The sequence below is a fragment of the Cajanus cajan genome, chromosome 6, assembly GCF_000230855.2.
Source record: "Cajanus cajan strain Asha chromosome 6, NIPB_CcT2T_4, whole genome shotgun sequence".
Lineage (NCBI taxonomy): Eukaryota > Viridiplantae > Streptophyta > Magnoliopsida > Fabales > Fabaceae > Cajanus > Cajanus cajan.
Window position 1 is genome coordinate 44,415,773 of NC_138522.1, and position 15,996 is coordinate 44,431,768.

The window sequence follows — 15,996 nt, forward strand, 5'->3', positions numbered from 1 at the left end:
TTTTGACATCATCTTCTATAAAGTGTAAAGGCATATGGTTTTGGCAACTTAGTATTTTCATGTTAAGATTGTAGACCCCAACCCCCCAATAACTCCAATGGTCGTCTATGACCTTTCCTCCTCTCTAAGAACTATGTCGCAATATGCCTTATGATTATGCTCTGCCTTGCTGTTCTTATTTGTCACCAGTAAAAGTCCGGGGCGATAATTCCAGAGCATCAACTAACTTTTCCTAGATGTAGTGTTTTGGTTTTCATTGATTTGCTTGATGCTGACATGAAAATTTGGCGTGTTTTATTCCTTTTTATCATGAATCAACCCATACAATCAAGAATTGAATTCCTGGGAAGTAAATGAAATAAAAGAAAACATGAAAGGAAAAACGATATTGGTTTGGCCGTGGGAGAGGAGATAACCGAACAAGAAATTTTAGAAATTCGAACATTTCTGTTTTACACCGAACTCGATACCAGGCTTTTTTTTATTTTTTTTTAAGATAAAAAAGATTATAAAAATGACTGAATGAATCTAGGTCTTCATGTTTCTAATTATTACAATTTCTTTACATCCAACCACTAGACTAATTTTAGTGGTTATACACCTGTTAGGCTTACTCGAAAACTGCATGGTTCGAAATAGTATATAAGATTTCTCGAAAAAATATTATGAAATCAACACCTGCCAATAACAGATGCTTGAGATCGAAGAAAATCATTTCGAGATTGAACAATGATATGCTCGAAAATTAGTGAAGTTGTGTGGCGTGCTTATGGTCATACTAAGGTAGTTATCAAGTCCAAGTCGAGAAGTCAATACACATGGGAGAACGGTTATTAGAAGTTACAATTTAGAGCCACGTAATAAGCATAGTGGATAGCGGTTATCCTATAATGACCTACGTGCACGAAGTTAACCGTTGTTGATTGGCTCTATAAATTCAAAAGTTCTGCATCTTTACAGAGGTCGGAAAACTCATACTTGAACTGAACTCTCAAGCACTCACCGCCTGCGCATATGGCTTTCGTGCAAAGAATCGTTTTTGGGTATGACCACTTCTCGGCCACTTTTATTTTCTCTTTTTAGGATTAGGAGTATTTTAGTTGTCTTTTCTTCTTTTAATCACTGTAACTCTTTAAAGTGATGTGACTGTAACTCTTTAAAGTGATGTGAACATGATTTGTATTGCAAATATTTGTATCGTTCATTCAGTTTATTTGAGAGTTTATATGCATGAATACTATTGCTTGTTAATTGTTGATGAATATTAGTCTTTGTAAAATTTTAATATTGAAACGAATCACGTGCTAGTCCGAATATAAAGAACCCATAAACGAATTCCCCCGTAAACAATACCATACCAAGATTTACAATAACTCAATCTCGCACTGAAATAAAAAAATTAGAAATTTATTTTTTTATATCAGTAAAAAAAATACAATAATGATAAAGAAGATTGAACAATTTAATTGATTGATTAAATTTCTTTAAATTGTAAATTCATTTAAAAGATTGAATGTCTTATTCGGATAAAAAGAGTTTAAATTTTATACATTATTAGTATAAAAAGATATATTATCAACTAATTAGAAATTATCATTGTTATCATTTTTATAGTCAAAGTCAGTCCAAGAGTGCGGTCAATAAAATTCTTGTTTGAGGCTTTTCAAAAGTAATTTTATTATAATATTTTAAGAAAATATTAATTAATTTAAAAATGATGTTACTTTATTAAAATAACTAAATACTTTTTAACCAAAAAGAAACCTTTCATTTTACATTTGGTTTCTCTAAATTAAAGAGTTATAGTCATTATTAGAAAATCAAAAATCGAAATGATAATTAACTGCATATACATGCATAATTTATATATTTCAATTTCAATAGTTTTTTTTGTTTCAATTAATAACTATAACTTCTCGCTTTACTCTCTAATGTGAAACCCTTCTTTAATCTTTTCAAAAAGAAAAATTCAGTACGGTGATAATAGTGATCCACTTCATCCTATAAAGTTACAATAGAAAGCTGTATTAGCTAGTGCTAATTTTTTTATTAGCTAGCTAGGTGATAATAGTGATAAATTTAAATAATTTTATGGCATTGATATGTAGTATTAATTGCATAGGTGCTATACTTATTTTAAATAAAAAACATAAGGCCAAAAATAAAACTAAACTAAACATATTGACTCTTTTTGTCACAAGATAATAGACAAAGAAGTTTGTGCCCGAAACATTTTTTTGTCGGGCTCGTGCTGGAAGAGTGAGATGAAAATTGGGCTACATGATATACATAAACTCATGATATATATATCTCCTTTTTTTTTATAACTACACCTCCTTTATTATTATTTTTTTAAATTATAAAATATTGTAGTTTTTAAAAAAAAAATTTAATTTTACACCTTTAATTTTTAATTTGCTACTTTCTTCTTTTTTTTCACACACTTTTTTTTTCTTTTTTAATTTTCACATGCTACTAAAATAAGTGTGGTAAAGGAAAGGTAAAGGAATGCATGTAAAAATTGAAAAAAGGAGGGAAAATATATGAAAAAAACTACTAAATTAAATATTGTATATATAAAATTAAAAATTAAAAATATTTTAAATATTTAATTATTTTTTCTAAAAAAGAAGTGTACTTTAAAAAAAAAAAAAAGGAGGTGTATATAACCTATACATAACCCAATTTGTTTTCACAATACTCTAAGCCTTTTTGGGCTTTAAAAAGGAAAAGAACAACCTTTTAAGGTGTGAATGTGATTCTAGTTATTTGACAAGAGTACACGTGAGTAAACGCTATCAAATATGGAGGCGTTACCCATGTGCCTATGTATCAAAATTTAATTTAGGCTCATGATATATATACTTCCTTTTTTTTATAAGTACACCTTCTTTATTTATTTTTTAAATTATAAAATATTATAATTTTTTTTAAAATTTTCTAATTTTATACCTCTAACTTTTAATTTATTACTTTCTTTTTCTTTTCCACACATTTTTATATATATAATTTTTACATGCTATCAAAATAGGTGTGGTAAAATAAAGATAAGGGGGTGCATGTAAAAATTGAAAGAAAAAAAAGAGGAGAGAAGATATGTAAAAAAAAAAGTACTAAATTAAATATTGTGGATGTCAAATTAAAAAATTAAAAACAAAAAAAAATATTTTAAAATTTTAATTTTTTTTTTTAAAAGGAGGTGTACTTATTAAAAAAAAAAAAAAAAAGAGGTGTATTCCCCAATATAGAATGTGTTTGAAGGAGAACAAATTTAGAGAGATATAGCTAATAAAATTAACTGATTTTTTTTAATATGACTAAAATCAGTTTTTTTTTTTCCTTATAAAAGTGAACAGAGGGTGTACTTTATAAATGAAACTACATCAAAAGACAAGGAAAACCATATTGTGTAATGTTTTCATCTAGAACCAAATTTTCTCTTGCAAGGAATACACGTAATTTAGACTGACAAAAGATATTTTTTCTAAACTATGGGGTATAATTTAGATGATACTATAACTTATTAGTGTACTTTCCTTTCTAAATTGTCTAACAAATTATAGAGACGTTAAATTAAAAAAAAAAACTGCTTGAAGTAGTTTTTTATTTTATTTTATTAAGACCTATTTAAACAAATAACTTAATTAAAATCTTCATTCTTTAATAAACTCTTATGTAATAAGAACTTATGATATAAGTACTTAAAATTTAATAAACTCTCGTATTTGGATACACATGTTTATAAGCACTTATATAAGTTTAAAGTACTTGTATGCATTATTATTTAAACTTATAAAATGTGATTTCTCATTTCATAAATTAAAAAATAATAATTAAATCATGACTGAAAATAAAATAAAATATTTTTAAAAGAGTAATTAAATAATTCTTAAAAATAATATTATATATCATAATATTATTAAAAAATTACTAATTAACATTCACCTAATTTTAGTTAATAAAAACAAGAGTTAATAATCAAAACTAAAAACACATTTATGTATATAATCATGATTAAAATTTATAAATCATACATTTGAAAAATTTAAAATCAATTTTATACATATCGTAAAACCATGATTAAAAAATTTGTATATATATCAATAAAAATGTAAAAAAAAAAAATGGAGGGAGAGAACAGAAAATAAAGAGGCTCGAAAATCTTTGGGAGGAAGAACAAAATCAAATTATACAATTCAATTTTTGATTGAGGAATAAAAAAATAAAAATAAAGCTATTCTAAATTCAAACATCGTATTTTTTATAAGTTTTAGCATGAGTTGAGTGATATGCTATTTTAAATAACTTGTAAAAATAAGTTCAACACATCTTATAAATTACTTATAAAATATTTTATTAATTTTTTTAAACACTCGTAAGTACTTTTAGTACAAAATAAATATAAATAAATTCATCGTAAGTTTATAAAGAGACCTAAATATCAAAATTTTATCCCCACATCTACTTCCTTTCATAATTGTTAAACACTAACCAGCAATGACTTATTCCGATTGGGCCTTTGGCAAATAAATCATTGAAACGCCAACAAATGAAGAGACTTTCGAAATATCGTCCGCTGATAAAAATAAATAAATAAATCATCGGCTGAGATATCTAGCACTCTAGCAGCATGTTTAGAGTCATTTATAATTTTAAAATCAATTGTTGTTTAATTTCTGAAAAACTGATAAAACAAATAATTTTTTATAGACATCATGTGACAGTTCTATTCGAATAGGATATAACTAATATGGAGAGATAAAGCTTATTCTAAGTTTAATTTTTTTATATCCGTAGCATATATAAGGACTAAAATATAGATTTAATATACTTATTATAAAAATCAACCAGAAAAATTATTCTAAATTTAATTTACAATTGATTAGCAGTGCACATTGTTTATCCATATATTATTTATTCCAAGTTAAATAGTGTTACTATAATATAAATTTAAATAGATTACATAACATTTATGATATTTGGTGAGATTGCACTGACTTTCCTGATATTTTACTCTCATACTAATCCTCTTAATTATTTAAAAACCAAATTTCAGAGTATAATTTTAATTTACTCTTTAAATTTGGCAATCTCAACCAGTCAAAGTCATCTCTGAGATGATTAAACGAGAGTATAAAATTTCGAAAAAATTTGTGTATAAAAAACAAGAACAAGAAAATCAAAGCTAGAAGACGAGCCTACAATCGAAATTTAATCGAATTGACATAACGAAGTAGTTGGCGAAACAATTCATCACAGCTAAAAATTCATCGAAAACAAACGGCGAATCGGAGATTTGAGACGTGAACATGAAATAGAAGCAGATATAGATATATGAATAGTAGCAGGAAGCATGTTAGGGTTGAAGAGAACAAACACAGTGGCTAGGGAGCGGGAGTTGGAGGCGGAGGAGCAGCGGAAGCATCGGCGGGAATAACGAGCGTCCAATCGGGAGGAAGAGGAGGCAGAGGATCGTACACAGTAGGTTTCCGATTTATATCCCATGGCTGCGTCTTCCGCGGCCGCGTCTTCCTGTGATGCGCCGTCGCTTTCTTCTGAGGCCGAGACGAACACACTATCGTCAATCCTCCGCCGCTTCTCTTTCCAAACCCCAATGCTTGCGGCGGAGCCCTCACCACTCCGCACCCGAACATGTTCATCACCGACGACATTTTCCTTCTCTGCTTCGCGCTCTCGCCAACACTCGTCCCTTACCGCTTTATCCTATCCCTCTCCGTGTTCTTTCCAATTTACCAATTTACCCCTTTCCTTAGGCCCACCATCGTGTTCAAGCCCATATAACACTCACAAACGCCCTAAATGATTTGGGCTTTTCTGGACCCTTCGTCTTTCGCAATAAAAACACTTGTATGCTATGGTTATGGTAATATACCAAATAGGTCTAAATCAATTCTATTCTTTGGTATGAAAATATCTTAACCAAATAAAACTAGTATATAAAGAAAAATTACATACACAAAAAAATAGGTATTATAGAAGTTGTTCTAACATGAAAGAACACTTCTGTAATAATTTAGTGGCAGTCTTTCTAATCTATAACATTTAATATGATTAATGTCAAATTAATGTTCATTAAAACTTAAATTTATTTTAAATTAATATAATATTTTATTTTCCAAATTATCCTCTTTTTAAAATTTTCATTTATTATTAAATTATCCTCTTTCGACCTAGTAAATACTTAACTCCCTACACAAAGTCGATATTATTTTGGGAGAGTATACAAGTCCCTAACCTAAGCATAACGTGCAAGAAGAATATTAAATTCACTACCCTTAAATCAAAATATTTTCAAGAAAACACATAATTCTCTAATCTTGAGCATAAAGTGTCGAGTTCACTACCTCCAAGTTGGAATATTTCCATGAAGGCACACAAGTAATGACACCATCTTTTAAATTTCAAGTTAGTTACCGAGTTAAAAAAATGGGTAAAAAGAATCCTAATAGATCCTTAAAATAATTCATGTGTTGTCTATTTGATATCTTTATACGGTTGACTAACACTCCCAAAATAAAAAAATATAAGCCTGCCTTTCTAGTCATTTAGAAGATGCTTTTCATAGTAGTCGCTTTGTGTCCTGGAAGGAGAGGATTTAGTAATTTTTTATTAGCAAACCCTAAAATTTTATACGAAACAAACATTATGGAACATTAAATTTTATTTGTGTCTAGATGGTTAAACAAATTTTAAATTTCCTTGTTCGTTAATTCATTAGCTGTTATCAACAATGTTTAAAATGGGCGCAAAGCCGCAAACAAAACTCACTTAATTACGGAACATAGCGACAGAAACACGAAGACACCCCTTTGTGACCAGTCAAACTCAAAATCAGACTTATGATGTGAGATTTTCCGTTGAGCAAAAATTAAAATACTAGAAGACCTTTCTTTTACTCTTCCCCAATTACCATTCTCTACTCTAAATAAACATTAGACCCTACAGGATAGTTATTATATTTTATACGACGCAAATAACGTTACAATATTTTAATTTTTTTTTTCTCTTGCAACATGGATTAGTTTTATTTACCATAAGATGTTAATAATTTAAGAGGTGCTTAGTAGGTGAGACTTTTTTTTCATACCCTAAACTTGTTTAATAGGTAAAATCTGTTTAGTTATTCATTTTTTTTTTTAAATATTCATATAAGATTCTCAAAAATTAAGAATTTTCATTTTTAGTTATAATAGTATATTCTTGGATATATAAATATTTTTTTAACAAAAATATTATTTATTAAAAAATTTCAATTAAATATATTTATTTGTTCAAACCTTATTACAAATATGACATTAAACTTTCTTTTGTGATTTAAAAAGTTAAAAATTAGAGTTAAAATTATTTAAATACAGAATTAAAAAAAGAAATAAACAAAAAAATGTTACCTTATAATTAAAAAGGATAAAAATAATATTTTATTTTATTAAAAAGATGTTAACAAATATCACTAAAATATAAAAATAAAATAGACTTTAATAATACTAGTATTTTAATTTGAGTATTTATTATATATAAGTAAAATTTATATTAAATTATATACAAATAAATATTATGTTTGAATATATAAATTATCTTTAAAATATATAAATAGATATTTAAATATATAAATTATATTTTAAATTGATAAATAATTTATGTTATATTATAATATTATTTTTATTTGTTGATAATTTATTTTATAATATTAATATTTAATTTATAAATAATTATGAAAAATAAAAATTGAATTGAATAAAAGATTAAAAAAATCTCTAAAAAAAATTTCATTAGAGAAAACATCTAAAAAAGTTTTTGTACAAAATAAAAATTTATATTTAACATATATGATTGATTATTAAAAATAATATAAAAAGATAATAAGATACAATAAAAAAAAATAGAATAGAGATATGAGATGGATATAAAGAGAGGAAAAAGGAGAGGGAGAGGGAGAAAGGGGGAAAGGAGTGAGAGTGAGAGTAAAAAAGAGAGGGAAAAATTTAAAAAAAATAGAAAGAAAGAGAAAAAAGTACTTTAAAAAGATAAAATTTAATTTTTTATTTTTTATTTTAAAAATATATTATGATATTTTATATAATTAAAATTTTTCCCTTAATTAAAAAGTTAGGTTCCCAACTATATATATTTAAGATATATGATTTATATATATTTACAAAAATATTTTTTTAAAAAAAATAGATATTAAACATAAGAAACTAATATTTTTAATTTAAGATTTCCAATAACTTAAAAGTTCTTCCTACAAATCGTCCGATTAATATTTTATCCTAATCAGACAGTCCTATATTGTCACATCATTTACCATTACCTTTTGTTTAAAACATTTACCTTTACCTTTATTTGTCTTAAAACTGTTTAAAGCATTTTACCTTTACCTTTATTTGTCTTAAAACAATGTTAATGATTTAAGAAAGATAAATATTAATCATTTTATTATTACCTCCCTGAAAGCACTGCTATAGTATACATGTTATATCCTACTTATATAATATATTTTTGTCTAGTCATTTATGTATACCTTAATTTATTTGTTTTAAGAGAGCTATAATAATTTGAATCAATTCATGTTCATCATTTCGAATGGTAGCACGATTAAGTGTTCTTTTGACCTTTTTCATAGTTGAATAAAAAAATAAAAATTTTAAATTGAACAAAAGATAAAAGAAGAAAAATTATTTATTTATTCACATTTAATTTAATCAAAATATTGTAAGATAATTATATATTATGTGAGGAATAAATTATAAATAAGTTTAATAGAGAAACTTTTGAAATAATTGTTATTTGATGAGAATAATAATTTTAAGGAGTCATAAATACTCAATAATTAATGTGAAACAAAATTTTCTCTCTAATAAAAAATTATTCTCTTAAACTCTAATCATTATAGAAGATGGAGTTGGGGATGACAATAGGGCAAAACATGGATAAATTTCATTGTCCTTATTCTCGTCCCATTCTCATATTTTATACCAATCTTTATCCTCAAATTCGATGGGTATGAGATTTGTGTCCTCGTCATTTGTCTTTATTAGGTGTTGAGTATGTGTGTACCTAACTCGTATCCACCAATAAAATAATTAAATATTTTTTTAAGAAAAGGAGTATTAAAAATAATAATTTCAACATAGGATAGCAAACTAACAATTACAAAATTACATTAATTTTCATTTGACATAAATTTAAAATAAAATAAGGATTTTATAAATGTTAACTAATTTTTTTTAAAAATTTGTGTTTCTAAAAATTTAAAGCGAGTATAATTACAAGTATGGGATAAGTATATACTCGTCACATCCCTATACACAGTTTAATAAATCAAACACTGTTTATATTTGTACTTAGTTAAACATAATATATTTCTTTCAAAATTAATTAGAATTCGAATATTATCCATGAATACATATTTATTTGTGATTCTTATATATAGAAAATAGAAGGAGGATCAAATGAAACAAAAATCTTAATTTTTCAAGATCAAAATACTTTAAGGTTTAAGAAAATTCTTTGTTATATAAAAAGATATACACAATAGTACACTACACTATTTCTTTCTTCATTATGTAAAAATCATAAATTTTAAAGGTTCTTTTAATTTTATATAATTAATATTCTAAAAAACTATAGATAATACAAATATATTATTATTTTCTGCTTCTTTCTTTAACTCAGCATAATATAAAATAAAAATTTATTAATATCTTAGTCAAATTAAATTAAAACAAAATGTAAATTATGAACAAAACTCATAATTGTGTCAGTCACATATTGCATGATGTAAAAGAGACTTAAATGACTAAACTTCATATTTGGCCTCCCAGTTTGTTTCTAAATGTGAAGCAATAATTAAAAAAAAAAAAAAAAAACAGTTTCTCATTTGTATTTTGTCTATTATGAACGGGTGCAAATGTGCTAGCCGGCGGGTCACGGCTAGACTTTACTTAAAGTCTGTCTTGTTTGATTTGTTTATCTTAAAAAAAAAAAAACAGGTTTAAGTTTAAAAAGTATTATATTTTAGGATACATGAATTAAATATAATTAAAATATCAAAGAGTTGTATTTAATATGAATATTTTTAGAGACTGTTTTCTAAGCTTATATTCAACAATAATATTGGTAGAGTCAATATAAGTAGAAATCAAATCAAATATATGGTGACTAATATAGGAATATGATTAAGGATAATACGGTGAGACGGGTGTGTGATTTAATATCTCTATACTCATCTATGTTCTCATATCTTATACTCATCATCGTCTTTATATTTAATATAGATGAAAATTTGTGTTTCATTTTTGTCTCCATCGAACATTAGATATATTCATACTCGCTCATAAATTAATTAAATATTTTTTTACAAAAATAAATATAAAAAAATGAGAATATCGACATAGAGTAGCAATTATAAAACTATTTGACATAAATTTACAATAAAATAAGAATTTCTTAAATGTCAAGTAAATTCTAAAAAAATAAATTAAGTTTATAAAAAATTAAAGTAGGGATAGGATGGGTACAAGACAGGTAAGTATATATTCATCTCGCCCCTATACGCGATTTAAAAAATCAAGTATTATACATACTTGTATCCATGTTTGGATATTACACACATGTACGAGTTTACTTGTCATTCCTAAATAAAATGTCTAGCTAAAATGTTAAGAAACTCCAACATGCTCACTTGTATCATGTTTAATGATTTTTTATCAAAAGGTATTTATGATCTTTATACCCACCAATACTTTCAACTTATAATTGTAAAAGCATTTATTACAATCAACTAGTTCATCCTACCTTAACAAGAGACACTTACTTATAATGTTCACTAATCTACCTAAATGAAAAATCTATACTTAGCTTCATACTTTTCTACATTCCTTAATTATCAATATAAGCACTTCCAAAGATAACTCGCAATGCATATAAACTATTTTCTATATATTCCTCTATTTTTTCATCAAGTCACCTAAATGCATATACACCACAATACCACAAGCTTGTGGAGTCATATACTTTTTTTTTGTTCATTCTCTCCTATGAAACTTTGTGAAACTCTTTATGTCTACAAACTTCCATGAGTTAAAAATAATAAGTAAAAATTGTATGTAGAAAAAACTTCTTCAAAAAATCTTTCGTGTGAGAAAGTAATAGATAAAAATGAAATATCATTAAAGATTAAACAATTGTGACTTTAAAAATGATGATGACTTTAAAGAAGTCAAGAACGAAGGATTTATGGTTTAGAATATAAATTTAGTTATAAAATAAAATATTATTCTTTTATTATAATTTAAGTTATGATTTCAATTTTTTTAAATTAAAAAATTAAAAATATAGTATTATTAAAATGATTTAATTAGCCCAAACCTTTACACATGGTAAAATTTAAAAAAGTATAATAATCTAAATTTGTCGGCTTATCTCACGTATATATGTGTATATCAAATAGAGTAGATTTCGGTTAAGATTTTAAACAAATTTTATATTTAAAATAAAAAGGTTAAAAAACTATAAAAAAAAATGTTAGTAATTTTTTTTTAATAACTTCAATTTTTACACATGATGAAATATAAAAGAATCTAATTATGTAAATTTACTAACCTATTCTATTTATCTATATACATATATCAATATTTATCTAATACATTTTTCGTACTAAAATACGTGTATATATATATATATATATATATTTAAATTAGGTATAATAAATTGTTAGATCCTTGAATTTTATGAATGTTTTTAAATAGGCCTCTAAGCTATAAAAAATTTCAATTGGTTCTTTAGAATTTTTTCAATTTTTGTAATTAGGTCTCCGACGTTAATAATTAATTTACAAATCATTAACAGTGATAAAATATTTTTATTTTTTACTAGCCCAAAGACCTAATTATAAAAATCACAAAAGATCAAGGACTCAATTGTAAATATTTATAGATACGGAACTTTATCATGCTTAAATAAAACTTTGTAATGAGAGTCATATCTTGTATAACTCGTACCTTGTACACATTGTAAATCTCTTTCTTAGGTTTCTCTTTGTCCTAAGCAGTAAAAGAACCGCTGGGTTACCTTGCATATATATTAGCAAATTATATATATATATATATATATATATATATAATTAATTAAGTTGCTCGGTACAAATTAGTCCGTCAAGCTAAAGTTGAGGGATTTTCATATAAATCATGTTTTTTTTTTTTTGGCATGTCCTGCTTCTCAATCTTGACCAAATTAATCTATTTTATGTTTTTGTTTGTATAATTTTATGATTTTTTTTATAAATATATGAATAAATAAATAAATAAATATACCAAATAGGCTTGGTAACTTTTCACAACTTAATATTTGGGTCCTAAAATAAAATATTCAATCTAACTTATCTTAGTATTGAAATAAATCAATTTTGATAGTTATAATTTAAAAAGAAAATATATTTTTTCATGCAAAATTATTTAAAAAATTATTATTTTTATTTTTTTTAATCTCAAGTTTTATTGAACCGCATAATATATTTAAAAAGATGATTTAAATGTGTTTTAAATCTTTTAAATTTATAATAAATTTATTTTTAATTTTTTAAATTTAAAATTAAATTTTTTTGTCCTAAAAATTTAAAAATTATGTTTTAATTTTTATACTCAATTTTTTTAAAAAATTTGTCAAATATTATTAAAAAATTTATCTATTATGTTTCTGTTAATAAAAATATAATCTTCAACTTAATTGATATTATATAACTATTTTAATTTATTATATATATATATATATTATTGAGAAACTAAAAAAGTAATTTAAATTTAAAAAAATATTATTTTAAATTTAAAAGATAAAAAATATATTACAAATTTTTTTTTTAAATTGTAGGCTGAAAACAAAAACGGAAAAAGGAGGTTGTTGTGTATTGGATTCTTGAATAAGGTGAAGTGTGGTAGCCATAATGAAGAGGAACTCCACGTGTGGTGTGGCAGGTGCGCCTCATGCTGCCTTACCCCTACGCAGTAGGCAACAACAGAAAGCAAGGGGCAATTGCGGAATACAAAAGAACTAAAAACGGATAAAAAAGAAAAGAAAAGAAAAGAATAATCGATAAATCCAATGGGCAGTGACTGGTGACTGGTGACTGGTGACTGGTAACTGGAGGTATGCTGATATAAGAAAGGGTGGAGCCCATCAGAAGGAGAGAGCAATAGATACCGCCAACTTGGGTTCCCCAGCCCCTAGAGTCACGACACCCTGTACCCAGCTGTATCCCACCCCTACCCTGTTTACTGTTTTCGTCTTCCTTTATGTCACCTCCAACACTCCAACTAATTTCATTTCGCACAACGCTTCCTCCTTTTCCGTTACACACCATCACCATGCTGCTTCCGCATTAGCATTCCCCGTTCCTCTCACAAACCCTAATCTCCTCCCTCCGCCATGGATCCTTGCCCTTTCGTCAGGCTCACCGTTGGCAACCTCGCCCTCAAGATTCCCGTCGCCTCCAAACCCGCGCGCTCCGTCGTCCACCCTTCCTCCTCCCCCTGCTTCTGCAAAATCAAGCTCAAGAACTTCCCACTCCAATCCGCCCTCGTTCCCTTCATCCCTCCCGACACCCACTCCCCGGACTCCCAGGTCCAACCCATCGCCGCCTCCTTCCACCTCAGCAAGTCCGATCTCGACAAGCTCGCCGCCAAATCCATCTTCGCCGGCAAGCTCTGCCTCAAAATCTCCATCTACACCGGCCGCCGCGGCACCACCTGCGGCGTCAACTCCGGCAGACTCCTCGCCAAAGTCTCCGTCCCCTTGGATCTCGCCGGAACGCTAGCCAAGGCCACCGTCTTCCACAATGGCTGGATTACCGTCGGAAAAGACGCCAAAGGCTCCTCCGCACAGTTCCATTTGAATGTCAAAGCCGAACCCGATCCTAGATTCGTCTTCCAGTTCGACGGCGAACCGGAATGCAGCCCCCAGGTTTTCCAGATCCAAGGCAACATTTCTCAACCCGTCTTCACCTGCAAATTCAGTTTCAGAAACACCGGCGACCGAAATCACCGTTCCAGGTCAGTTCCCTCACCTTCAATTACTGTAGTTGCTTTGCTACTATTATGTATGGGCATTACTATTATTAGATGCAAAGAAATTGAAAATGGAAAGTTGAATTGCATGTGATAGCTTGTGGAATACTCAAAATTTGGTTAGATAGTAGGTGGTTTTAGGAGAGGCTTAGTTTAGGAGTCAATTCAAGGGATTTGGGTTTGTTAATGTGTAACGGTTTCTGTTATGTGTGAGTGAGGTGTGTTCCGCGTGTTAACGATGCGGTTATTCTGTTTCGTTCAGGTCGTTACAATCTGAGCAAGGCGGTACTAGGAGTTGGTTAAGTTCGTTCGGGAGCGAGCGGGAGCGTCCGGGGAAGGAGCGCAAGGGGTGGTCCATAACGGTTCACGACCTTTCCGGTTCGCCGGTGGCCGCGGCTTCCATGGTCACGCCCTTCGTCGCTTCTCCCGGTTCGGACCGGGTCAGCTGCTCCAACCCCGGTTCCTGGCTCATTCTTCGCCCCAGCGACGGCACCTGGAAGCCCTGGGGGCGGCTCGAGGCGTGGCGCGAGCGCGGCGGCTCCGACGGCCTCGGCTACCGCTTCGAGCTGATACCGGACACCAACGGCGGCATGAGCGCCGGCGGCATAGTCCTGGCGGAGTCCACGCTGAGCTCGAACAAGGGAGGGAAGTTCGTGATCGACATGAGCTGCCGCGGCGGGTCGAACGGGCGCGCGACGCCGGGGAGCGCGACATCGCCGGCGTGCAGCCCGAGGAGCAGCGGGGACTACGGGTACGGGCTTTGGCCGTATTGTATGTACAGAGGGTTTGTGATGTCGGCGAGCGTGGAGGGTGAGGGGAGGTGCAGCAAGCCTACGGTGGAGGTGAGTGTGCCGCACGTGAACTGCACGGAGGATGCGGCGGCGTTTGTGGCGTTGGCTGCTGCCGTTGATCTGAGCGTGGATGCTTGCAGGCTGTTCTCTCAGCGGCTGAGGAAGGAGCTCTGCCAGCAGCTGGACTTGGTTGGCTGATTGGGCCAGTTTTTTTTGTTTGTCGTTTCGTGTTTTGCCCCTGTCGTTTTTCAAATTTTTTAGTGGGGTTGTTCATTTTGAGTGAGGCTTTTTACTACTAACAAACAATTTACAGGCTGTACAGAGGAAGAAGGGTGGGAGAGTAAGTAAGTATTAGAGTGGGCGCTGTGTATTCACGTGTGGCTTTTCATTGATTTTCTCTCTTTTTTTCATCAATTATGGGAAATCAAGAAAAAGCTTTTTTTGTTTTGAATATATTTTTTAGCAGAACCTTGCTGCACTGCACTGCTCATTCGTGTTTATATATTGTTTTCTTCTCATTCTTATTGTTTTGCCTTGTTGTTAACTGTAAATATCGCTTTGTTAATTTAAAATAAAATAAATACCTGACAATCCATTTGTATTACTGAATTAGTTAATTCCACTGTTTACTTCTTTGCCAAGTTATTTAGAATTAAAGTGGTTTAAAGAAAGTCATAAATGTTGTAGTTGAAAAGAGAAAACGCCCAAGTCCATAAAGTAAATGGGTAATTAAAATGTAATTGTTTGTTGAATTAATATGCAAAATTAAATTCATATTTCTTTTTCCTTTTTGGTATCCAGGACCCTGGCCCCAGAAACTAACAAAGATCTCTCCGAAAGAGATCCTTCACAACTTCCTTTTCCTTTTAAAATGAATTTGTCTTCTATGGTTTTCTGGTACTATGATTTGAAATATTTTTTATTTTAAAATAAGACGAAAACATTATTTGTTTTCAGCAATGTCTTTGTTTATTATTATTCCATAAATGAATTTGTAACAAACGAACGACGTTCTAAAAGTTTTAATACATGTACTTTTGATATAAAATTATTTTTGAATAGTTGATAGAAGTATTTTTTTTATAAGTTTGCATCATTTGTAAAATATAAGTAAAAAGTAATGA

At 29.1% G+C, this 15,996-nt stretch overlaps 2 protein-coding genes across 2 annotated transcripts; one reads left to right on the forward strand and one right to left on the reverse strand.

Moving 5' to 3' along the window:
• Nucleotides 1–5,384: 5,384 nt before the first annotated feature.
• On the reverse strand, nt 5,385–5,672 carry PSRP6 (plastid-specific 50S ribosomal protein 6). Its single transcript, XM_083076239.1, has one exon. The coding sequence runs from the start codon at nt 5,670–5,672 to the stop codon at nt 5,385–5,387; it is 288 nt and encodes a 95-aa protein (XP_082932365.1).
• A 7,543-nt stretch (nt 5,673–13,215) lies between these two features.
• LOC109796682 (formin-like protein (DUF1005)) lies at nt 13,216–15,396 on the forward strand. The gene is made up of 2 exons (XM_083077163.1): nt 13,216–14,066; nt 14,344–15,396. Exons 1-2 carry the CDS (start codon nt 13,444–13,446, stop codon nt 15,068–15,070), a joined length of 1,350 nt encoding a protein of 449 aa, XP_082933289.1. The 5' UTR covers nt 13,216–13,443; the 3' UTR covers nt 15,071–15,396.
• The last annotated feature ends 600 nt before the right edge of the window (nt 15,397–15,996 follow it).

Coding starts and splice junctions, on each gene's coding strand:
- PSRP6 (XM_083076239.1), bottom strand. CDS start 5,672: ATGTCGTCGGTGATGAACATGTTCGGGTGCGGAGTGGTGAGGGCTCCG.
- LOC109796682 (XM_083077163.1), top strand. CDS start 13,444: ATGGATCCTTGCCCTTTCGTCAGGCTCACCGTTGGCAACCTCGCCCTC. Junction 14,067..14,343: donor GACCGAAATCACCGTTCCAG/GTCAGTTCCCTC, acceptor TGTTTCGTTCAG/GTCGTTACAATCTGAGCAAG.